At 39.9% G+C, this 25,812-nt stretch overlaps 1 protein-coding gene across 6 annotated transcripts in view; it reads right to left on the bottom strand.

Annotated features, from left to right (window-relative positions):
* The window catches only part of LOC105477401 (DAZ interacting zinc finger protein 1), a 62,268-nt gene continuing 36,456 nt past the window's right edge, over window positions 1-25,812 (bottom strand). For 4 of the 6 annotated variants that reach the window (XM_011733890.3, XM_071081147.1, XM_011733920.3 and 1 more), the window contains 10 exons: window positions 23,553-23,609; window positions 17,411-17,470; window positions 11,965-12,107; window positions 8,339-8,501; window positions 7,886-8,015; window positions 7,242-7,295; window positions 5,616-5,806; window positions 4,081-4,211; window positions 2,814-2,988; window positions 1-362 (listed from right to left, as the gene is read on the bottom strand). In XM_011733890.3, the coding sequence (XP_011732192.2) occupies window positions 283-362; window positions 2,814-2,988; window positions 4,081-4,211; window positions 5,616-5,806; window positions 7,242-7,295; window positions 7,886-8,015; window positions 8,339-8,501; window positions 11,965-12,107; window positions 17,411-17,470; window positions 23,553-23,609 (1,184 nt within the window). In that variant the 3' untranslated portion in view covers window positions 1-282. The remainder of the gene's footprint in view (window positions 363-2,813; window positions 2,989-4,080; window positions 4,212-5,615; window positions 5,807-7,241; window positions 7,296-7,885; window positions 8,016-8,338; window positions 8,502-11,964; window positions 12,108-17,410; window positions 17,471-23,552; window positions 23,610-25,812) is intronic. The other 2 variants (XM_071081148.1, XM_071081149.1) reach the window with 1 other exon arrangement.

The following is a 25,812-nucleotide window of genomic DNA, read 5'->3' as shown; positions in this document are numbered from 1 at the left end:
TACCGTTCTGAAGAAAAAACTTTTTATCACTTCAATGACATGTTATTTTTAAGCAGCAGCAGAAGTCTTAAACACCTTTATATGCTTTGAAATACTGTTGATGATCTGATTTTCAATACTGTAATAGGTGCCATTAAAGAGACCATTGTTCTTTGAATCAGTCTCTGTGTTGCTGTTGGAAACACAGTAAGGCAGAAGCACTGGAATCATGGAGGCAAGTTACTGAAACACTGTGATACTGAAACACTGCTGGCTTCTGGAAGAATCTTCTGACATGTGGAATTAGACATCTGAAGAATCGCTCCAATCAGTCACAGTTACTAAGCTGCTTTTTAATGTGCTTGATTCATTTTCTTGAAGTCCTGTAAGTGGTGGGGAAAGGCAGGAGAAGAGAAGGCCTCAACGGTTAAACAAGCACATTGTCAAGTCTATAAAAATCCATAATTTCATATTGTCATTAATCACTCAGTGTCTAAATGTGTTCAGGAATCCTCATCTCCCAACCCCCATGAGCTATGTATAGGATGGCACTTTAAAATCCAACCATGAATTGGTCGCATCTCTAGGACACACTCACAGGACCCTTGGATGCAAGCTTCCACCCTGCAGCCTACAAACAGCAGGGGCCACATCCTGCTTCCCACTCCTTCCCCAGCATTCAGCTCAGGGCCTGGATGTTGAAGGTGCTCAGTACATTTGTGTTATAGTTACTGACTCTGAGTGAATAGATGGTAAAGAAAGAAGGATGAAATTAGCAAGCCAAGTAGGGATTAAGTGTTAAAAAACAGATTTTCTAGGGTAGATAGGCTTAACAATGAAGCCAATTTTAAAATGCCATGATTTTGAGCCACTGAAATAGAGTGCAGAGAATTCCACTCAAGTTTGACTGTAGAAATGTGTTCCTCCAGGGGCACAGGTTTATGATGTTGGAGTAAAGAGACAGGAGATTTCCTTAGGGCATCCTCTTGGCCGTGTAAAGAGTCACTGTAATGCAAACAGGGTCTCCTGGTTTTCAATAATTAGAGTTGACGCTTAGACAGCACAGATAACTGATGCCAGTTATACAACAGCTATGTTATAACTGGACAATGTGAGAGAAAAGGTATCGTGAAGGACAGAGGCAGCAACAGCTTATCTTACAAAGGGGCGAGAGGCTGCTGAAAATGAAAAGAGCAAGGGTGGAGATGTGCAGGTATTAATTTAAAATTACAGGCTGGGTGCAGTGGCTCACATCTGCAATCCCAACAGTTTGGGAGGCTGGAGCGGGAGGATCATTTGAGCCCAGGAGTTTGAGACCAGCCTGGGCAACCTGGTGAGACCCCCATCTCTAATTAAAAACAAAAAAAGTAATAAAATTATACGTAGGAGTACAAAAACAGTGAAGAAGGCATGAGAGGTGCGGTGGGTGGTGAAAATGAGCCAAGTCCCCATCTGTCTTTGCAGGACATCAACAGTTAATATCTAAAGTCGATGAATCAACAGATGGTTTAAGGCCGTTACTGAGCGGCACAGAGGTACCGCTAATGAAGGTGGTGCGATGGCAAAGAGAAGCCTTCTGAACTACTCAGCTTTCAACATGTGCAAGAATTACTTTGACAAAATATTAACATTTTCTAATTTAAAAAACTTTACTAAGTTATTAGGCTTATCTAGGCTCTAGATTGGGGGATATGAAAATCATTTCAAGTAATTATCTCATAGTATTTCATCCTACTGACTACAATGCTACAAGAGAAACCTCCCTTGGGAGAAAATGAAGAAAAATATTTAATAGGGAAACAGACTAATACAGAAAAATTGCCAGAAGAGTGGTCTCATTCAGGTATATGATCAGAAATTTTAATTCCTAAAAGGCATCTTCATGAAGAGAATATGGGTATAGACATTTTCAAAAATAATATAAAAGCCAGGCATTGTGGAGAACATCTGTAGTCACAGCTACTCAGGAGGCTGAGGCAGGAGGATTGCTTGAGCCCAGGAGTTTGAATCCAGCCTAGGCAACATACTGAGACCCCATAGCCTAAAAAAATAAATAAATAAAAATTTAAAAAAAAATTTTTTTTTGAGACAGAGTCCCACTCTTTTGCTAGGTTGCAGTGCAGTGGCGTGATCTCAGCTCACTGCAACCTCCGCTTCCCAGGTTCAAGTGATTCACCTGCCTCAGCCTCCCGAGTAGCTAGGACTACAGGTGCGCACCACCACACCCAACTAATTTTTGTATTTTTTGTAGAGACGGGGTTTCACCGTGTTGGCCAGGATGGTCTCGATCTCTTGACCTCGTGATCTGCCCGCCTCGGCCTCCCAAAGTGCTGGGATTACAGGCGTGAGCCACTGCACCCAAACAAACAAACAAAAAATTTAAAGAATACAAACAATTTGGGGGCTACGAGTGGTGGCCCATGCCTGTAATCCCAGCACTCTGGGAGGCTGAAGTGGGAGGACTGCCTCAGTTACTAGGGAGGCTGAGGTGGGAGGGCTGCTTGAGCCTAGAAGGTTAAGGCTGCAGTAAGCCATGACAGCACCATTGTACTCCAGCCTGGGTGACAATAACACCCTGTTTCAAAAAATAAAAATAAAAATAAAAATAAATTTAAAAATTTAAAGACTAAAGATTAGTCCTATAATTAAATAAAAATAACAATATATATGAATCAGTAAGTTATACATATCCACTCCTTATTTAAATAACATAAAGCACTGACAGCTTTCTTGTCTGATGATATACTAGCATAAGTTAATTAGATATTTATAAAGATGAAACACAACTAATAAGAAAATGGACTGAGCTTGTATTAGAGGGGAAAGCAGCGAACCTTCTCCCTTTGGCCCCTTAGGATTAAATGCGCCCCAAGCATTTAGCACATGAGCAAAATGTGGCTCATTTTTCACAGGTGGAGGTTCCTTCTGTTCTTTTCCAGATTTTTTTCCCAAAGATATCTCCTCCTCTAGGGATGATATGTCCCAGTCTTCATCCTCCACATCTGCACACTAAAAGAAAGGAATGGAGAATAATGTTTCTTTAAAAAAAAAACAAAAACCGGTGCCCCTCAATCATTTCATTGGTTAGACTGAGCATCTAACATTGAACCATAAGGAAAGAAGTGGGGAACTATTAATACTTCCAAATCTAGTCATTTCTGCAGGGCAATGAAATGGATTTGGAAGTTGGTATTCTGAAATCTGAATCATCTATTTTTCATTTCTGCCATGGAAATATATGTTTCCTACTCTACCAATCATGAATGTAGAAAATTCCAGAAATACTACACTGTAGGGGTATGAAACTCTAAAAGGCAGGGTGCTCTCGCTTCTTACCTCTGTGATAATAATGACATCTAACTACGGGCACATCACACCAAGGCCTGGAGAAATAGCCCCCAACCGGAAGGTGCACACAGTTCTAGCATGTCCTTCCTAAAGAAAGATGCTTTTGCACTCTCTTGAATGACACAGGACTTTCTGTCATTTTTGGCTTGTGTAACACAAATAGAATTAACTAATAAAAGTAATCTGACAAAATGCCCTGGACTGGAAGACCAGTTAACACAGATGATTCATTGCTGTGCCCAGAAATACAATGGGAGAGCTCCATCCACAGAAACACTTCTGGCATCCTGGCTGTTAGAACCGCTGGGAAAATGTTTGGGCTTCTTCTCTAATGCAGACAGAGGAGCTTGAGCTCCACCCTCACTTCAGCTCCCAAGTGGGGCTAAACCCTTAAAAGTCCCTAAGATCTCATGTGAGGGTAGTGGAGAAGATCTGAAGGGCCCTGATTCTGGTCAGTCACAAATTTCTTTGTACAAATCATTTGATATCTGCAAGTATCAAATAATACATGTGACAGGATTTTGAAAACCTGTAAAGTGTGATGCTTATTATGTATTGTTGCAGTTATCACACCAATATCTTTGACTGTCTATGGAATGGAAAGAAATGCAATATTGAGAACAAGAAAGGTGAAAATCTCAACCTCTACTATACCAGCTAACTATGTTTTATATTTCACTACAAAAAGTGTGACCATTAAGGTGTTATCAAAAGACAAATAAATGTATATCTAGAAAGTAAAAGTGATTTCACCTTTAGTTCTTGTAATTCTTCTTTTTTGATAAACATCTCAGGAACATTAGTTCCACCAACTGGTTTATTCACATTTTTGCGATGTGAAAACATCTTTTCAACTTTTTCAGTAGGTGTTTTAATGGTGGCTCCTATAAGATCAATAAAAATGAGGCAAGTGAAGTATTTAAAAATTTCATCTATCTTCAATTCCAAAATAACCTTACAGGAAACTTTGAAAGAGTCTAAGCTTTGGAAATAATTATGTATTACTTCCAAGTCAGTTGATATACTTTGGGGTTAAAAAATTAAACACATAATCCTTAAAATAATCATAATCCTTGAGACTATGAGCTATAAAGTTTTCATTTTATTTAATTAATTTAAAAAAAATAGAGACGAGGTCTTGCTATGTTGCCTAGGCTGGTCTTGAACTCCCGGGTTCAAGCAATCCTCCTGCCTCCGCCTCCCAAAGTGCTGGGATTACAGGTGATAGCGACTGTTCCTGGCCTAACGTTTTCATTTTAAATCAAAGAAAGATTATCTCATTCAAGTGTATGGTCAGAAATTAATTTCAGTGAGATAACCTGCATGAATGGAATATTCATAAGGGTATTTACAAAAAATATGAATTTTTAAATGAATTCATTATATTTTATCTCATTACACAAATACATGGTATATACACATTATATACAATACAAACTACATCCAAAAATATATTAAATATAACAAATTACATACAGTATATTAAATATAATAAATTACATCTGATATGTTTAAAATATATAATTTTAAAATTGCATTAAGTAGAATTTTTTAAAAAAATAATGACCCATCAGCTCTACTTCTCTTCAGCAAATATTTGCAGTGACAGGCTAAGATCTTTCTTCCTTTAGTATTACTCCAGCTCCAAGAGGCAGCACAGTGTATTAGAACAGCCATTCTCATAGTCACCCAGTGTCCTGGGTTGAATTGTGTCCCTCTAAATTCACATGTTGAATTTCTAACCCCCATTCCTTAGAATGTGACCTTATTTGGAGGCAGTGTCTTTGCAAAGGAAATCGAGGTAAAGTGAGGTCATTAGGATGGGCCCTAATCCAATGTCCTTATACAAACGAGACATCTGGACAGAGATGCACACAGAGGGAAGATGATGTGAGGATGCACAGGGAGAAGACAAGTCAAGGACAGAGACGCGGAACAGACCCTCCCTGGCAGCCCTCACAGGAACCAACAGTGCCTACACCTTGCGGTTGTACTTCCAGCCTCCAGAACTGTGAGGCAATAAGGTTGTGTTCCTTAAGCCACCCAGTTTATGCTACTGTTATAGCAGCCCTAGCAAACTAATATACCAGGTATCATTCCCAACTCCTTCCTCTCCTTCAACTGGAAAGTGCTAAACCCTGCCCATTTTCCGTGGGCGCCTTTGGGATCCGCTGCATCCGTTTCTTGCGCACCCTCCCAGAGCTCAGACTCCCAATGGTCGGTACACCCAGGTGAGGGCCACCGTCCTAAATAAAGTTTCCAGAGAGTTTTCCAAGGTAACAGCTCACCTGTGGGCTTGGGAGAATCATCAGTGTCCTCGATCTCGCTTCCCTCGGTCCCGTCCGCGTCACTTTTCACTGTGTTCTTCCCGAAGCTGCCTTTGTTTTGCGATGGTGGCACAGGAAGTGGGCCTGGGGATGCGTATGCCCGGATGAGGTCGTCGTCCTCCTGCTCCTCCTCTGAACTAAAGGGAGGGGTCCTACACAAATCAACACCGAGACAGGGGCGCTGTTTTCGTAACACTTCAGGATTTATGATATTAAAAGATATGCCTCTTAAAGTGGTGGCACCTTTCTCAGGTAATTTCCAGTGGGCACAAGTGCTTTTGGGGTTATGACCAAGATGGCGGCAAGGCCAGAGGTTATACCCATGACTGAAGCATCCTCCCACGCCCAGATCTCTGCCAGCAACGGGGCATGTTTATCAAAATGGGCTGAAGCTGGGGCCTGTCTCCTCTAAACCCAAATGTGTATATTCTTAATAATTTTGGTTTTCATACACCTGAGAAAAACATTTCTCAAAGAAAAACATTTCCTCAGTATAACCACTCATCTTTTAAAATTGTGTCATTACTTACAGTTTCTTTATACTGCACTTTATTGCAAAGAGCTTTTACATACACAATCTCATTTGTATCATCACATGAATTATTACCCTAATTTTAAAGTGAAATAGAAGTTCAAAGCAGTGTTCGTTCATTTAAATAATATTTATTGGGCACCTAAATTCCAGACAATGTGTCAGTCTTGTACATGTTGATTCATTCATACCACATCCCAAGAAATAATGCTCTTCCCATGAGATTATGTATAAGAAAAGTGCTTTTGAAGGGTGAATCATTGTTTATTGTCTCTAATACACAGTGCCTCAATGAAGAGAGATTTATGTCATCAATATCTCCAGAATAAGGCAATGATGATTAAATTATTCATGATCAAATTAGTCTTACTCATAATCAGTAACAATATACCTAGAATTTATTGAGTACCCACAAGTGCCAAGCACTGAGCCAAGCCCTCTTCATACATTCCCATTTAATTTGTAGAACTCTCTTGTGAAAAAGGCAGCATTATTCCATATTGCAGATAAGGAAATTGGGACTTAAAATATCCCCTATTACAGATAAGAAAACAAGCTTAAAACAGTAATCAACTAAATCAGTAGCACACAGGTGATGAGCAATTGAGCTAGGGTTTTTAGTATCCTAAGAGAATCTAAGAGAGGAAGAGCTACTAGGGTCATTATTAACTTCCACAAAAAACTGGAACACGAAATTATTACATTTAAAACAAACTTACACTGTCACAGGTCTAGGCATAAAAACTCAACATCAGCCATTTAATTTAAATGTACTTATTGAGAAATTACTCAACATTGTCAGGGGGTGGATATAAGAATGACTCAGGTGTCTCTCTTCTTAATGGAATCCACAATGTGGTTAAGGGCTATTGACTTATGTACTAACTTATAAAGACACAAAGACATGTCACAAATAACATATCACAAAGGGACAAATTATGATAGTAAATAATTATGGCTTCACTCAACCATAATGAGCATACTACTTTAAAATGAAAGGAATGTTCAGTGAAAATAATTTTTAAAATGACCCTCCCATCCCCATCAGTACTCACGTAATAGTTGAAGACTTTCTGGGAAAATGATCTTCCATGATATTTTTCTTAATTCTAAAAAACAACAGAAAAATATTTTTAAATTGCAGAAGTTAATAATATAATTTCAGATACATTTCCATGGAACTGGTGAGTTTTGCTTTTGACATATACTAATGAGGAAGAGCAGCAACAAAAGTCACCAACTGTCAACAAGAGACTGGTAGGAATTACAAGTGTGATTCTCTGGTGGACCAAACACTGTTATGGACTCAATGTCTGTGTCCCCCCCACTCCAAATACATATGTTGAAGACCTAACCCACAGTATGATGGTATCTGGTGGGCCTTTGGGAGGTGATTAAGTTTAGATGAGGTCATTGAAGATGGGAGCCCCCATGATGGGATTGGTGCCTTATAAGAGGAAGTGAGGCCAAAGCTCGCTGTATCTCCACCATCTGAAGGCATGGCAAGAAGGCAGTTGTCTGCAAGGCAGAGAGCCTTCACCAGAACCTGACTATACTGGTATCCTGATCTTGGACTTTCAGCCTCCAAAATGGGAATATAAGACATTTCTGTGAAGCCACCCACTCTATGGTATTTTGTTAAAGCAGCCTGAGCTAAGACAAACATTGATAAAATAAATCTGAGGGCTGAAATACTCACTTTGAAACAGATGTCCTATCAGTAGAAACAGCTTTTTGTCTAATCAGTTGTCTGTTTTTGGGAGGAAGTTGTATCATTTTGGGTACTTCTCCAGTTGAAAGGGTATCCATTTGAGAAACACTGTACTTATCTGGAATATAGTGTCATTCATGAGTCTCCATTGCCTTTACGGTCAGTAAGTGAAAAGCAAAGGTAAACGGTGTAATACCCCCTATGCTGCTGTGGAAATGAACAATCCCATCTCTAGGGTTTAAAGCCAGAGTCTAGGGTTGTTGTTAAAACCCAAGACCCAGCATTTAATAGTACAAACAGTAAGAGAGTTGTCAATGAAGTGGCAAAGTTTGTTAACCATTTAAAATTATAATAATTTAATGATATCTTGTGGTGAAAAAAAGAAGAAAAAAGAAAAAGTTGTTAAATTAAGCTCCCATTTGCAGTAGGTAACAAGCTTACCTGAAGATAGTAGTGCTTTCTCCTCAATTTTACAGCTGACTTGATGTTCAAGGAATTCTCGAATTTGATGAAAGTTAGGTATTTCTCTTTCTTGTTTATGTCTTTCTGATTCCACACTTTTTAGTACTCTATGCAATTGATCACTTGAAATGCCATGTACATCCTGAAAGAATAAGATGTTAAGTTGGCCAATTATCCTGGGAGGTTTCATTTCATGGGGATATATCAGCATTAACTATGCCAACATTTCAATCCATCCTTACAGGACTCCAGCTGTGTGTAGAGGGTGAGGGTGCCCCAACAAGTAACACACTGTCCTGGCCCCAAAGAGGCCATGAGTTCAGTTGGGCACATAAGGCTTGCATATGTTTATGACTGGCTGACCAACGAGGCTATGTGTCATAAGAACCCAATGAGTCTACAAAGGCTAGAAGAATTCCAGGGAGAGAGGCCATTGAAGGCCCCAGTGGCCAGAGAAGCCTGAAAGGGAAGGCTGAGCTGTGGCCTGAAGGACAGGTGGAGTCAAACAAGTAAAAACAAGGAGAAATTTCCAGATGGGTAGGCATGGGGTATGGACACCTGTGAGAAAGGAAGGTGTCGAGGCAGCAACAGGCAAGGCACATCCCACAGGTTAATGCTTACAAAGACCTGGGTGATGAAACCAGCAGAAGAGACTAAATGCCAACCCAAAAGGCTGAAAGGTTATTCTACAAGGAACAATAGGTCATCAGAGCATCAGAAGTGACTTTCTTTCTCTCTTTATTTTTATTTATTTATTTTTTTTTGAGACAGAGTCTGGCCCTATCACCCAGGCTGGAGTGCAACGGCACGATCTCGGCTCATTGCAACCTCCGCCTCCCAGATTCAAATGATTCTCCTGCCTCAGCCTCCCTAGTAGCTGGGATTACAGGCACCAACCACCACACTCAGCTAATTTTTGTATTTTTAGTAGAGATGGGGTTTCACCGTGTTGGCCAGGCTGGTCTCAAACTCCAGATCTCGTGATCCACCTGCCTTGGCCTCCCAAAGTGCTGGGATTACAGGCGTGAGCCACCGCACCCGGCTACAGGTGACTTTTAACTATGCAAATAGCATAATTAAAGAGACAATATGAGAAAAGTCATCTGGATTTGATGAGAATCTAGACAGAAGAAAACTAGTTAAAGGGATATTTGTTGAATAACAGTGTCTCACACACACACAGCTACCTATCATCTTTGTCCCCATACCCCTTGCTTCCCTCAGCCTTCCCAGTCCCAGGTACTGGCCCTACCACCCACCCAGTTGCCCAAGACAGAAATCTGCATCATCAGATTAAGTACCACCTCCAAGAAGAAGTTTTCTCTGACCTCAGTTATTCAATCAACCCCCTCCTCTACTTTTCCTTTATTTCACTTCATACAATCTAAATTAGAGATCTCCCATTTGTCTGGACAATCATTTGTTTTATGCCTATCTTCCTATACCATGTAGCTGGAGGATAAGGCCTAATACTGTACAAATGTCAATCCTTCCCACTTAATATACAAAACTGGAAACAATTTCAATCAGAATCCCAACAAGCATTATTCTGGGAGTTGAAAAGTTATTCCTAAAGTTCATTGGAAAACAAAACATGGAAGAACTACCAGTAAATTTTTGAAATAAGGAGACTAATGAAGAAGGCATGGCCTATAAAAGATACTAAAACACAGGACAAAGCCACTACAATTAAATTAGTATGGTGTGGGCAAAGGAACACACAAAAACCAAGGTAAAACAGTTGAAAGTCCAAAAACAAATCCAAATATATATAGGGATTTCCTATATGACAAAAGTGTCCTTTTAAATAAATGGAGAAACAATGGATTATACAACAAATGATATGGGGACACCTGATCCAACTGGAAATTAAGTTAGCTCTCCAAATCACTGTTTCAAAACCTAATTCTTAAAGCCCAGATAGACAAAAACAAAATAAGGCAAAACAAAACAAACAAAAAACTAGGAAAACCTCTCCAAGCATTAGGGGAAAAAAAGAAAGTTTTAATAATCTTAGGATAAAAGAAAATGTCCCAATTAAAATTAAAACCCAAAAAGCCACTTGCAAACAATCAATATGGAAAACTACAGTTTCAAGAAACAATCTGTGTAGGATGAATGTCTTTGATTTCCACTGCCCAAAGGGTGGTCAGAACCCACCTAAAAAGGGTTTATGTGCAAATTTTAAAAGACTGAGTTGATGAAAGATGTGGAGCAACTAAACTCTCAAACACTGTTAGAGACAGTGTGAGTTGGTACAAAGACTTTGGAAAACTATTTGACAACACCTACTATACTAAACACATGCCTACCCTTTGACCCAGCAATTTCATCCCTAGATATATATTCAAGAAAAACAAATGCCCATGTTCACCAAAAGACATGTACAAGAATTAACAGCCAAGAAGAGCCCCAAAATAGAAACACAAATGTCCATCAGCAGGGAAGAGATAAACTGCAGTATAGTCACACAATAGAATGCTATAAGGCAATAAATAAAGAACTACTGCCACATGAAAGAACAAGTATGAATCATACACATAAAATCATAAGCAAAAGAAGATATAAAATATTACACAGTGTATGACTCCACTTTTATGAGGTTCAAGAATAAGCAAAATTAAGTCAGAATACCCTTTCTCTCCAACTGGGAAGTAGGGGGTGATATTGACAGGAGAAGGTAAAGAGAGTCTTCCAGAGTGTTGGAAATGTTCGATCTCATCATTTGGGTGCTGGTTATAGATCGTACACATACATCCATGTACATACAAATCTGCCTATATACATAAAAGTATACAAACATGTATATCCACAAATATAGCCACATACACATACATCTGAAAACATACACAATCATCTATATACATACATATACACAAATGTGTATACACATACACAGATATCTGCATATACACGGATACATACATGTATATATACATATCTACATACACACTATACACATCCACGTGTGTGCCCATGCATGCATATGTGCTCACAAGCTTTGCATATATATGTATATATGCATATGTAGATGCACTTTTTTATATACATATAAACTAATGAAGTTCGATTAAGGTTTGTGTCTTTTATGTATGTCAATAAAAATAGAAAAAGCAAAAAATCTATATGATAGGATATACCAAAATTATTCAATCTGGCAACAATATGAAATCGTATCTATTCATCCATTCATTCAACATGTATTAATGAAGTGCTGGTTTTGTAATAGGCAATGATTTGAGGTTAATATCAGAATGTAAGCAGCACTGTGACTGCCTAGATACAAACCCTGGCTCCTTCATTACTAGCTGTGTGACGTTAATCAAGTTACTTACCTTTTCTGTAAACTGTCAAGATACTAATGTCATTTACTTCAGAGATTTGTTTCTATGTTTAAATGAGTTAATATTTGTTAAGTTCTTAGAAGTGTGTCAGGCACACAGTGAGTGCTATTCAAGTGTTTGATAAATAAAGTAGGTCACATTAGCCTCTGGTCTCCAAACATGGACAGAATTGATGTGCTTACTTCTCTTCTCTGATCATTTCTAATTTAGAAAACAAAATATAGTAAAACTAACAAATATTCCAAAAATGAATGAACATACTGCATTAATCCCCAAGGTTTCCAGTTTCTCCATCAAGTTCTGCTCCACCATTGTTCTTAGTCCCTTAGTGAGGGAGGAGTTACTCTTCAAAGCTTTTCTTAAATGCATTTTGTTGTTATTTAATTTCTGTTCATTTTCTCTTCCTGAAATCAGGTTTTAAAAATGTGTTAAAAAATGAATTAAGCAAATACATCAAATCTCTAAGCAGAAAATGACAAAGCACAGCTTTTAAGCAGCAAGTATTTGTGATGTTTTAAAACTTTTGGATATTTTAGTCACTCAGCACAATACAGAATGCTTAAGTTACGTAGCTTTTAAAACTATTTTATGTCTACTTTAAAACTTCAGTATTTTTAAAGACTCTGGATCACTTAATCAGATGACAACTATAGATATATATGTATCTATAGAAGCATGATGAAAAAAATTATTTAGGAATTTAATGTTTTGTCACTAGAATTATATCACTATCTCCTGAAAAATTCATCTCTAAGCTAGCTCTGTTAGAATTTACATATCATCTTATGAAGAAAAAGCCCAATTTACTTTAAATAATTAAAAGTTTTTGGCCATCTCAGTGGCTCACACCTGTAATCCCAGCACTTTCGGAGGCTAAGGTGAGTGGATCACTTGGACCCAGGAGTTTGAGATTAGCCTGAGCAACATAGTGAGGCCCCATTTCAATTTATTTTAAATTAAAAAAAACACTTCTTCAAAGTTTTTTAGTTTACTAGAAGCTAAGTACATATAAAACTTCAAGATGTGAAAATCATTATCCCCCTCAAAATATTTACCAAAATGAAAAAGGATAACAAAAGTATTAGCAAAAGTGTATTTTGTTTAAAACAACCTGTAATTAAAAACAAAGAAACCAAAACCAACAGGACATACTCTCCTCACTTCCATCCCTATCCCTTTTTTATTCTCCACTAAAAAAAAATGTCAAGTTCAAAAGAGTTGGGAGAAGAATGATGGCATGACCTTTAAAAATCTGAGTCCTTATGTACAAAGGAACTGAAGACATTATTAAAGAGATGCGATGTTTGGCAGTTCAGACCCTTACTGACTGTCCAAAGCCTAATCTGGGAGAAATGTGACAACTATACTACCATTTTGGAGCCTAATCTCCTAGCAGGGGCATTTTGCCCACCAAAGGATGGCATCAAATGCCGTTTCCTAGGTGTAGGGCTCCAGGCCGTCTGAGACTCTCCCTTCACTGCTGCCTCACCCATCTCAGCAGACGGGATTCCTAATACCCATAGTACTTGGATTTGCAGGAGATCTTGAACAAAATGTCTTTTTGTTTAAGATGTTTTCTAAACACCAGTTCAATTCCCACATTAAAAAATATTTCTATTACATAAATAGATGGTTTTACTGAAAGCAAAATTAGATTACTTTTTTGTACATTAAATAGAAGAAAAAAACCCTGCACAAAAATACTATTCTATGTTTTGCTATTGCAGCTTGCTAAGCTGAAGTGATAAAACTGCATATAATTATATATTAAAAGTCAGAACTAATCTTAAATTGTATAGTCTCAGCAATCATGCTGCTGTCTAACCACCAATGTTTACAAATATTTTGAAACCACCAAAAAAAGCACTTCTACAAAATCATAGCTGCAGCCACTATGTTGCTGGCTTTGGCTTTTAGGTGGCCATCAAGTGTGCAACTGTCTAGGGCCAAAAATAAAAAGAGGCACCAAGAGACAGCCTGGAAGTCTTGGTGCCACCATTGAAATAGACATACCCCCTACCCCAATTATGCAAATAATCTTTTGGCCAATATCTCAGATAATGAAGGACATACACAGAAGCATCGCCTAAAAAGAGGCTCTGGGGCCCAGTTTCCTCTGGGACTTGGGGCCACATACAGGGGCAAGCAATGCCTGGAATGACTTGGCCGCAGTTAGAAGAGCTGTAAAGCCTTTGCTGTTAGTTGTTGAATTCCTTTGCCGATGTGTCTCTGATCACACTCAACTCTGATGACAGGTTCATTTTGATGACTGAGTTTCCCCAAACTACTGCAGATAAAGCATTTCCCTCTATCCTCAAATTCACCTTATATACTGGTGCTTGCTTTGGGAAATCATTTATGAATAACTACAGCACCCTTGGTAAAGATTCTTACAAGGCTGGGACTGGCCAATGGAAGCAAGAGAAAGAACGTAGAGTAGGCAGGGAAAAATAAAGTTTTTAAGTAGAAGTGGAATTAATCACTTGAAAATCAACCACAGCGGAAGATTTTAGTTAAAGCACATATTGCTCACCAAGACCAAGGCAAAACTTTCTAAAGACTAGCATTTCCTTCAAATACAAATTTTCAAACACAAGCAAGCAGATGGCCAGGTTAATGCACAACAGTCCATACATGGGATCAGTTTTATCAGACATACAATATCCCATTTATGGTAAACAAATAATTGTAGCATGAAGCAAATGATTTTTAAAAATCCTTGAATTTCTGAGTTGGAAAGGACTTTATCTACCACCTAGTAATGATAGATTTTTCACATGAGGATACTAGAAACAGCAGTACAGTAACTTCCCCAAAGGCCATCCAGATGGTCCTGTAGAGGCCACATCAGCTTCCCTTTCTCCATTTGCTCTCTGCAGTAAACTATGGACAGTAGAAAACCTGGATGTTGTCACTAATTAAACTCAACAACCTGAAGCAGGCTCTTAATCCCCCTATGTTTTCTTTCTGGAAAATAAAATGGCCTCTAAGATCCCTTCTGGCCCTCACATTCTAGCATCTATAAAACAGCAGGATCAAATATGCCTCTGCTCAAAAAGCAGGTACACAGAAATATGCGTGTGTGAGTTACTTTTTAGTAAAGGCCACAGTGTTTTTGCAAATCACTGCCAAAATTGAGCTTCGCAAGCACTTATCTGCAAAATGTTAGCACAAGCTGAGGAATTTATTGATGGCAATTAATCTGCTGCCAGTATGTTAACTCCACAGAGGTGCTAGGAGGAGGCAGTCACTGGTTTCTGCAGCGGTGCACGTGGACCCTGAGGTATTTCCCATGATCCTCAGCACTCTCCTATCTACTGCCAGAGCTGTACACATGGAGCATGGCAAGGGTTCTTTTCTTTTCCAGTCCAGCCCCCTAAATGTGGCAGCAACCAATGGTGGTGTTTGCTGTCAGTGATTCCAAGCTACCCTCTTACATTGACTGGAAGAACTCTAAAAGCACAGGCAGAGGGATGCAGTGACTGAAACCTGGAACTGGAAGTTAGAAGACCACTCTGGGTGATGGTGGACAATCATGATTCCTATAGGAACCCTCACTAGTCATTTTTTAAATGAGTGTGAACTACATGACCTGAAGTTCCAGTTTTGAAATTACGAGACCTTTTCTATGAACCTCCTGACATGTTTCACAGATTCTTCAAAGAATACGGGATTGTATGTCTTGGACATCAGTAAATGATATGTATGTAGGAGAGAGGAAGCATGTTACTTGCAAGCAAAATGATGTGTCATTATTCAGAACTCAAATAGGGTAAGATTTGTTCATCCCGTTTCTGGGAAACCAACAGGGTTGGTTGAAAATCACTTAAAGACAGTATTTTTAAAGCACTGTTTCTCTTCAACTTTATAGGGCTCAGAAGCTCAAATGCCTACATAAAACAAAGAAGGCAACATGGGGCAAAAGAGTTGAGGGGGATTATGGCAAACCGGAGGTTGCTTCCACAGTCGGCAGTGGCGGCTCAGCCCTGCTAAATGTTGCTCAGTAGACCATGACCCAGGGTTTCCAGGGTATTGTATTGTGGCACGAAGCCAATAATTTAAAAAACAACAACAACCACCAGAATTTCTGAGTTGGAAGGGACTTTATCACGTAGCAATAGATAATTAAATTGTGTAGATTGCACTACAATTAAATATTGGCAACCGATCATAAAATATTTGCCAACACTGCAGCTTGAATAAATCAGCGTCTGTGGAATCGATTTAGCCTGCAGGATCTCGTTTGATGCCTGGGTTGTGGCCATCTTTAAGGTGCTGGAAGTATCTGGGAATGACCCACCCCAATTTATTTGCTTAACAATGGAACAAGGCTGAGGACCCCATAAGAAGGTGACAATATCTTTTAAAGTTTTGCTCATCACAGTACCCCAAAATTTCCCTCAACAAGCTTTTATGGCTTTTTGTAATTTAATGCACCTATAGTCACTCTTGTTTCTGAAAGAAGCAAGTTTCTAAACATTGGAACAGCAATTACAAAGAAATAAGCAGGAAATGAAGCAACTAAAACCAAACTCTTCAAAATCAGTGCCAAACATGAACAACTGTTGGGACAGGAAGATATGCAATCCTAAGCTAAATGGTCTGTCTAAAATATACAAAGTCAAGACAAATTACAAAGATACATGGAAGCAAAATAAACAAACCCCATAAAAACATCAACAAGTGACTGATCACTAGCATAACAAGATTAGACTTGAAAGTATACCTCATATAGGTATTATGAATATGCCTGATCTAGTGAATTCTCAATTTGTAGCCTTATAAAAATAAAAAAAAAAAAAACTGGTAAATGTCTAGAGAACAAGGGAAGAGTTATAATAAATATTGAATTTACATATTAGAATACATATCATTTGACTTCTCTTCCTGACAAAACTGACAAAACCAGAATCCATATAAGTATTGACAATTTGCTTAAATTCTCCTAAAGAAGTGATATATGGTGATATATGACAATTCTCCTAAAGAAGTGATATATGGTGAATTATTATAATTAATAAGAAAAAGTTACGATAAATTGATTCAAATATAATTGTTTTCAAAATCTACAAATCTAGCATTAGAAAATGTTCCTTATAATTAAAGCTTTCTTCATAAATTTTAAAAACTGATCAACAGAAAATAATTTTTAGGACTATCAAATAAAATGAGTAAGCAGTAATAATTATCTCCCAACACCCGTAACAGCTCCCAAATTCCACCATAAAGATATTGTTTTGCATATAAATATTCCACATCCAGAACTTAGACATTATGCTTTTCTTGCTATTAAAAATAATTTGGAAATAAGCATTTCACCAATTCATTTCAGATTAAGGGTATGATAAATCACCACTATGACACAAATCTTTTCAGATCATCTGGTACACATGTATGCATCAACATGTCATCTCATCAGAAAAATCTGCATTAAAATAAAGACTTAAATATTTTTTCAAGTTCCCTGACACAGAAAATTTCTTATCTGCTTGCACAAGAATACTGTGAAGCAGGGGAAAGCAGAAAAGAATATTAGGGGAATAGGATAACAGAATACTCCATGTGGGTTGGAAGTAAAATCCAAATCTAAATGTCTTTCCTAGTTTTGATGTAGTGGAATAAAAACCACTGGCTCATATTTTCCAGGCCTAGGTTTTGATATATAAATATAATATGTGCAGGTAAACCTGATCAAGCCCTTTGTTACCTTTTTCTTCCTCTGAAAGTTCTTCTATTGGTTCCAGTATGTGCGACAAGAATGCCTGTTCTATTAACAAGGAAAAATAAGAACAGTACAAACAGGACAACAGCAAAGTAACATTAGTTTCCTTTCAAATGATTTAGAAAGATATAATTCCATAGCATTTTAATCATGCCTAAATAGCAAATATTTACTGAGGAAAAAATGTTGAGGCAATCAGTCAAAGATGGTCACCTTTTCATGGTATCTTCAATTTCTATGTACTTTCCATTAACTAAACTCTACAGAAAGTATAGTTTTAAATAATTAACTTAGAGTTTCTTATCCATCAACCTAGTACGCAATAGCCTTTTACGACACAAGGGCACAACTGCAAAAGATCTTCATTACTTATAAAGTATTTCGATCAAGTGGCTAAACAGAAAATTAATGAAAATATTTCAACTACAAAAAAATAAATAATTCCCAAGGCCCTGGGATTCCCACTTGTTCCCGGTGCTAACCCCATGGTATTCAAGTGGTAAGACCAACAAGATAAAAGAGGAACGACAGGAGAGAAGTCAGCAGCAAGACTGAGAGTCATTCTTCGACACCTGCATGGATACATTTCAAGACCTAGTTCCGGGGCTGGAGAATGCCCTGGCCCCACAGCTGGGCAGATGAGGAAGGACTCTTCACAGTCTCACCCCAGAACGTCAACCGCACTCAGGGGAGATGAGGTCTTTGGATGACTATTCCCAGAGAAATGTTATATGTATACACAAGGAAACCTGCCAGCAGCAGGCATTAAACCAAACCCTATCCCATCAACTGAAGGTAATTTCCTTCATGGGGAAGGTCAGGTTTTGGGTGAAGGTTTAATGATGGTGGTCAGGCATTAGGCATGGAATGAAATGCAACTAGCAAAGCTGGTGCATGGTTCACTCACCTTCAGCTTGGAGACTGATACAGTGCACTTCCCCCCACCAGCTCTCCACTTTTACCTCCAAGTGGGAGGTCATTGCATTCTACCACCAGACCTGGGAGTGGGTGACGAGCCAGGGTAAAAACGGCCAACAGTTACTGAGTGCTCATCAGGTGGCCGGGCAGGGATCCACATGTGTGGTATCTCAAATTTAATGCTTCCCACTTTAAAGGGTCTGTTTTTTATTCATTAAAGGGTATTTCTAGAACTCTATTTCAGATAGATAAATGATAGAGAGATGATAGAAAGAGAAACAGACAGACAGATTTAGGTATATATAAATAGGTTCTTACAGCTTAGCCAGCAACCTAGTCAATGTATGTAACATTGGCTGTATGGGAGAAATGCATCTGAAACTACTTTCAGGTGAACTTCTGGAATGCAGCCTATGACTGAGTAAGACCACCTTAATGCTGTCCTGAGCTGAGATCCAGGGTGAGAGTCAAAACACTCAGAGGTCTGAGTCTCCCGTGAACTTGCCGAAAGCTTTCCAAAAAATCCTTGTCAGTTTCCTACCATTGTCTCCAGAAGAAAGGCTCTTGGTCCTCTAACTAGCCCTGCCCTTTTGTCCCTGGCTGACTTCAGCGGGACTTCATTGTGCCCACCTTAGAAGCTAACACTGGCCAGAGCTTACTCAGTGGCTTGTGCCTTGCTGGCCCATCACAATGGCCACTACGGTAGCCATGGCTGCTCTCTGCACTTGGTAGGAAAAGTCCCTAAGCCCACAGCTTAGGGCTGGGCTGTGAATCTGGATTGCCTGCTTCCAAAGTCTGGGCACTTGGCCACAAAGCAATGATGCCTGCCCACTGGCGCTCACTAGGCTTGTCTTCCTGACTTCTTCAAATGCCACCGCTGTCCACCCATTATCAGAGTTCACTGTGCTCTGACCTTCCTTGGCCTTGGCCCTGGTCCCCAATCAGGTGTTCAGCCTTTCTGCCAACTCCACCAAACCGCTGGTCTGTCCACTCCTTCTCCACTCTCGTCACCACAACCCAGACTCCTGGGGAGGAATCTCAAATGTAGGATCACCCACACCCACAACTGGTCTCCCTAGCTCAGATTCTTTGCAGAAGCTCTGGTCAGGCCAAGCCTCCCATAGCCCAGCTCTCTAATTCTGCACACCCAGCCTCAAGAGCACTCAGCGGCTACACACTGCCCCAAGAACGACCCTGGACAGCTGCCGCCTGGCACTCAACAGCTGCCATGAACGCCCTCAACCAACCTCACTTCCCTCACGTCACCTCCTCTTCTCTATGCGTGGCCAAGTAATTACTCTGCACTGCTAATACACATCTACTGCTTTCCTGCCACCTTTTCCTTCTTACTGTTGGCTTTGCCTAGGATGCCATCCCAACATATTCACCTCCTACTCAGCTCAAATGGCCAAATATCAGCTACGCCAGGAAGTCTTCCCAGAGTCTCCCAAATGGAGAAAATCTCTCCCCTGCCTGGATACCCATTTCATTTCTCAGTGGCTCTCACCTTGCACCATATTTATAAACATGTGGTCTCCTTTATAAGCTATAAGTTCCTTGGGGACAGACTTTGTTTCTGATTCGTTTCTGTATCTCTGTCATGCCCGCCTTGGCGTTACCCTCAGGAGTGGCCCACAGCTGTCATTACCCAGTGGTCGGTGAAGGAAGGAAAGCAGGAGTGGCGGAACACCACTAGAGAAACAGATAACTACACGTGGCATGTTAACTCCTGTCAAAGACATGTTCACTGAAGACTCTTCTGAGCTTTTCCAGGATATATGTCTAGGAGATCTTATTGGCATATCCAAACATTTCCTCTTGTGACTGCACGTAAGCATGGTCACCTGACAGGGAACAGGCCCATTCTCCTTTAGAGGGTGGAATTCCACTGAACTGAGACTTCCTTTCAACAGTCTCCATCCCACTTCTGTAACACTATTTGGGCCGGTGGTGTCCAGTGGGGGAAGCCATCTTTCTTTCCATCAAGAGACACAATACGCCAGAAGTCTGGAGCACACCACCTGTCATGTATTGGACAATCAACTATTGCTTGTGTTAAGTGTCAGTATTTCAAGATGTAGAATACTTGCTGTGAGAGCAAAACATAATAATTGTAAAGTCTAATAAAAATGTTTGTAAGTTGGGTGCAGTGGCTCACACCTGTGGTCCTAGCACTTTGGAAGGCTGAGGTGGGAGGATCACTTGAGTCCAGGTGTTTGAAACCAGCCTCGGCAACATAATGAGATGCTGTCTACACAATAAATTTAAAAATTAGTCAGGTATGGTGGTGCACCCCTGCAGTCTCAACTATGTGGGATGATCACTTGAGCCCGGAAGGTTGAGGTTGCAGTGAGCTATGATCACACCAGCACATTCCAGCGTGGGCGACAGAGAAATGCCCAGTCTCAAAAAAAAAAAAAAAAAAGTTTCCAGTTTTTGTGGTCATCATTGTAGCTATATACAATTAAAGTCATGTATACACAAGCCCCTCACAATTTATAGGCCAAATTAAAGGAGGGCTTCACATGTAGGTGGAACCTAGCAGGTGCCCATAGACTTTGGGGAAAGTGGTTATTTTGCATCCTCACTGCACTCGTCGCTCTAAAAGTGGGCCATATTATCAGGTCAGGCAACCTAAGCAATTGGTGTACGGGTCAGTTTAACAGCAACAAAGTCTACTTTATTTACTGGGCATCCTAATACCACCATTTAGTCACAACCCCATGAGCAAAGAGCAAAGTGGTCTCCAGTGGTGAAAATACTACAAAAAGTTATTTGAGGTTTGTCCAGTAAAAACACATACTAGGGGATGGGGATCAAGCATGATTGTTTATCTTCTCCAGAACCCGTGTTTCATCCTATCAACTGCCTTCAAATCAGAACCTGATTGTTTATCTTCTCCAGAACCTGTGTTTCATCCTATCAACTGCCTTCAAATCAGAACCTGATTGTTTATCTTCTCCAGAACCCGTGTTTCATCCTATCAACTGCCTTTGAATCAGAACCTACTGCCTGTACTGTTCAGCTTGTGTAGCAGAGTTGAAAGCAGGGAGCCATCAGGGTTCCTATTTTACCTAGATCCTATCAGGACAGAAGCACTGGCAAGGTTGGCTCCTAGCAGCTTACAGTGGAATTCCTTCCAGGCTGCTTTAGCTCACTCTCTCCTCAGGGCAGCCCCCATCAGATGAGAAATCAATGCAAGGGGCAATGGCCCCCACCCCTGCCTCAGTGGAGGACAAGCCAGAGCACTCATCCCAGCTCTGCAGCTCTGAAGCAGGGCTGGCTGAGGCCTCCACTGCAGCTGCACCTGGGTTTAACGTCCCCTTCGCCCAACACTGCTTCTCTCACAGGTGCTGTCCGAGGGCACCCCCCCATCCCACCTGTAAACTTCTGTATCAGTCTGTTTCCCAGGGGACTCAACCTACAATGGTAAGGAATCGCAAGATTTTTCATGGTAAAGAACCTCATCAAGCTTTGAGATGGAACAAAGGACAGAGAGCGAACGGGCGAATAAACATTATGCAATCCATGACTAACCTGCCCTGCCCCTGCCGCCCTGGGGAAGCTGGCCTGATGGGGTGGGGGACGTTGGCGGGCCCTGGCCAAGTCTCTTCCTAGCTCCTGCCCACTGAGATGCTCACAAATCAGCTTTGATCCCCATCCAAGGGCTGTAGGCCCTGTGCCAGGTCTGGTTGGCATTTAAAACTAGCATTTCAATCCCAGCAGATGCCAGGAAGGGGGCATGACTGATTCATGCAGCTCTGGGCCAGTGAGGGTAGGGTCTCCAAGAACACATGCTTTAGAAATGATCGATTTGTCCAAACCCTTGAATTAACCCCAGACAGCTTAATGTACCTACGGGGGTGTCCTTTAGTTAGCAACAAAAATATATGACAAAGAAACTGGGACCTTGTGTAATGTCATACAGAAAGCTAACGATAACAAAGTAGAGGGGCGGGGAAGTAAAAGAAACTAAAATACACTGTTGAAGTACAAAAGAGAAGTGGCCAGTAGTGCTTTACAAAAGGACGCAACAGAGAGATTTTAGACCTGACATAAAATAATATGAATACCGAATGATTGCTAGATACTTTTCTTATACATTCAATATTAAAGCAAATTTATTTATGTCCAATGTGCTTTTATCTGTTACTGGTCTAAAGGAAAAAACTGCATGCTCTAAACACTTGTAAATAAGAAGATCAATATGTGGAGAATTTATACATCACATATTGTGATCACATACTCAAGACAACTGATCCACCTGAAATGATCTTCGGGAAAAAAAATAAGGTGCAATAAACACTTCATGAGTCAGTCATGAGTAAAAAGGATTATTACTAAAGTTCATGGTATACAGACCACGATATTTATGAAGACAAAAAGTGCCACTATACTGACCAGTTAGATCATGGATTTACGTGTAACCTTTTTAAAAGACCAAAAATGAAAGAAGACTGAAGTAATCATTGGATTCCGCAGCAACTGTATGTGAGACAGGAAAAAGATGGCCCTTCTCCCATCTTAATGCATTTGTAATATCCAACAGACCACAGGAAAACATCATGTTAAAGTACATACTATAAAAACTGTAATCACTTTAACTGTATAAAAAGTGAAATACAGCTACAAACATTCAGCCCGTCTATTGGATCATGTGAATAACAATTATCACCCTTTTGATCTGGTCCAAGAACTGAACCCTGGCAATGATTTCACCCAGTGCTTCCTACCTGTTTCCTTTAGTTTCCATTACATGTCTTTTCTAGATTTTCCCAACCAGTCATTCAAACCGTTTGTTTAGAAAAGGTGACTTGCTGCCACATTGAAAGTTATAAAAACAGCCACATATGCCCTGTGGCATGTGCTGGTTGGCTGGTCTGGTAGCAGACCATTCTTACCCAACACCTACTGCTTTCCACAAAAATCATAAATAACCAAGACACTACTCAAGTTAAAATCTCTACTTGTGAGTCTGGCAACCTTTTATACCTATCTACACCTTTTATACTTTAAGACTTTGGAGGATATGTCCAGTTTACAACAGTATTACACACGAAGACTGCAGTTTTAATAACTGTTTTTGCAATCACTAAAATGTTTCCTGTTTTATTATAAATTACCTCCACAGAATCACTTTTGGTTAATAAGTTATCTAACTCTGGGTGGCAACTGCACATAAAACGCTGAGGCTATTACTGAAACTTACCTTGTGCCATTGGCAGACTAGATTTAGTCTCTGAAGGGTGCAGGGCTGGGGCATTCACTGAAACAGCATAAAAAGGAAAAACTCAGAGGTTCCATAATTAAAGCATAAGCATCCTAACATGATGATAGCCAAATTTGCCTCAAATTAGTCAAGATACATACAGACCATAAGGGACAAATATTTCAAGTGACAAAGATATTACACAACTAACAAACTTATATTCATAACAGCTTTATGGAGGTATGTTCACCTTTTAAAAATATACAATTCAGTGGTTTTTTTAGCATATTCACAGGGCTGTGCAACCACAACCACTGTCCACTTTTAGAACATAATCTTCATCACCTCCCTCAAAATACCCATTCCCAATACCCATCACACCTCATTTCTGCCCCTTCCCCATCCCCAGGCAACAATTAATCTACTATCCATTTCTATGAATTTGCCTATTATTGACATTTCATATAGTAAATGAAGCCATACAGTATGTGGTCCTTTGCATCTGGATTTGCTCACTTAACACAATGGTATCAAGGTTCATCCATGCTGTAGCATGCATATAAATATCAGTATGGATTTTTATGGGCAAATAATGTTCTGTTTTATAAACTGACCACATTTTATTTACCTTTTCATTAGTTGATGGACATATAAGTTGTTTCCACTGTTTAGCTATTATGAATAACACTGCAATGAACATTCATGCACAATAAACCAGTTTTGAAAAGTACTCTAATCACTGGGCTGGAAGACATTATGTGAAGGTATTAATTTAGTCACTGCCTGTGGAAAGAGGTTTGCCCAACTTAACTAAGACTAAATGCTCTCCAATTTAAATTTCTCCAGAAAATTAGATTCCACTGCTTTCTTCAAATATTTGACAATTCTTATCTGAGAGTCCTCTCTGGACTATTTATTTGTCCAGTTTGTTTTCACTAAACGGTATTGGTCTATTAGTTTACTGCTTCTTTATTTTATCAAGACAGAATTTTAATTCTAATCTTACCCTAAAAAGTACTGGCCACAAACCTCAGCTACTTTTTTTTGAAACAGAGTTTCACTCCCATTGCCCAGGCTGGAGTGCAGTGGCATGATCTCGGCTCACTACAACCTTCGCCTCCTGGACTCAAGCGACTCTCCTGCCTCAGCCTCCTGAGTAACTGGGACTACAGGCATGCAGCACCATGCCCAGCTAATTTTTGTATTTTTAGTAGAGACGGGGTTTCACCATGTTGGCTAGGCTGGTCTCGAACCGGTGACCTCAAGTGATCCACCTGCCTCGGCCTCCCAAAGTGCTAGGATTACAGGCATGAGCCACCATGCCCGGCCATCAGCTACTTCTGTGGGTATACACTTTTTATCTTCACAATGGCTTCTAGTGAAAGTGTTCAATTCCTATTTGTAAATTGCTAACAAACTCTGGAAATACTGCCTTTGTACCCATTTGCAACTTGCATAATCTAGATCAAGTTCTGGCACACTATAGCCCATGAGACATACCCAGTCCACTGCCTGTTTTTATTGGAACATGGCTCCTTCACTTAAGTATTGTCTATGGCTGATTTTGCACTACAATGGCAGAGCTGAGTAGTTGCAAAACAGACCATCTAGCCTGTGAAGCCTAATGTAAATCACTATCTGGCCTTTTACAAGAAAAAAAAAACACAGAATACTAACTATTCCTGATCTAGATATTATTCCAGCTTACAGAATCAAAAGATCTGATGCTGTTAAAATTGATCACAATTAGGCCGGGCACGGTGGCTCAAGCCTGTAATCCCAGCACTTTGGCAGGCCGAGACAGGCGGATCACGAGGTCAGGAGATCGAGACCATCCTGGGTAACACAGTGAAACCCTGTCTCTACTAAAAATACAAAAACTTAGCTGGGCGAGGTGGCAGGCGCCTGTAGTCCCAGCTACTCGGGAGGCTGAGGCAGGAGAATGGCGTGAACCCGGGAGGCGGAGCTTGCAGTGAGCTGAGATCCGGCCACTGCACTCCAGCCTGGGTGACAGAGCGAGACTCCGTCTCAAAAAAAAAAAAAAAAAAAAAATTGATCACAATTTGGTCTTTTCTCTAAACTACAGAATTCATTCCCTTATTATGAAAGGGTAGTAAATCAGTAAATGACTGACTAGTGTCTAAATCACCAAGGGTATAGACAGGTGGAATCAACAGGTTTGACCATATCTGTCTTATATTAGACATTACAAATCTTCATTTTACTGGGTATAGGTCTGATTTATTTATTGCATATCTCC

The sequence above is a fragment of the Macaca nemestrina genome, chromosome 16 (assembly GCF_043159975.1).
Source record: "Macaca nemestrina isolate mMacNem1 chromosome 16, mMacNem.hap1, whole genome shotgun sequence".
Lineage (NCBI taxonomy): Eukaryota > Metazoa > Chordata > Mammalia > Primates > Cercopithecidae > Macaca > Macaca nemestrina.
This window is presented reverse-complemented; position numbering and strand designations above follow the sequence as displayed.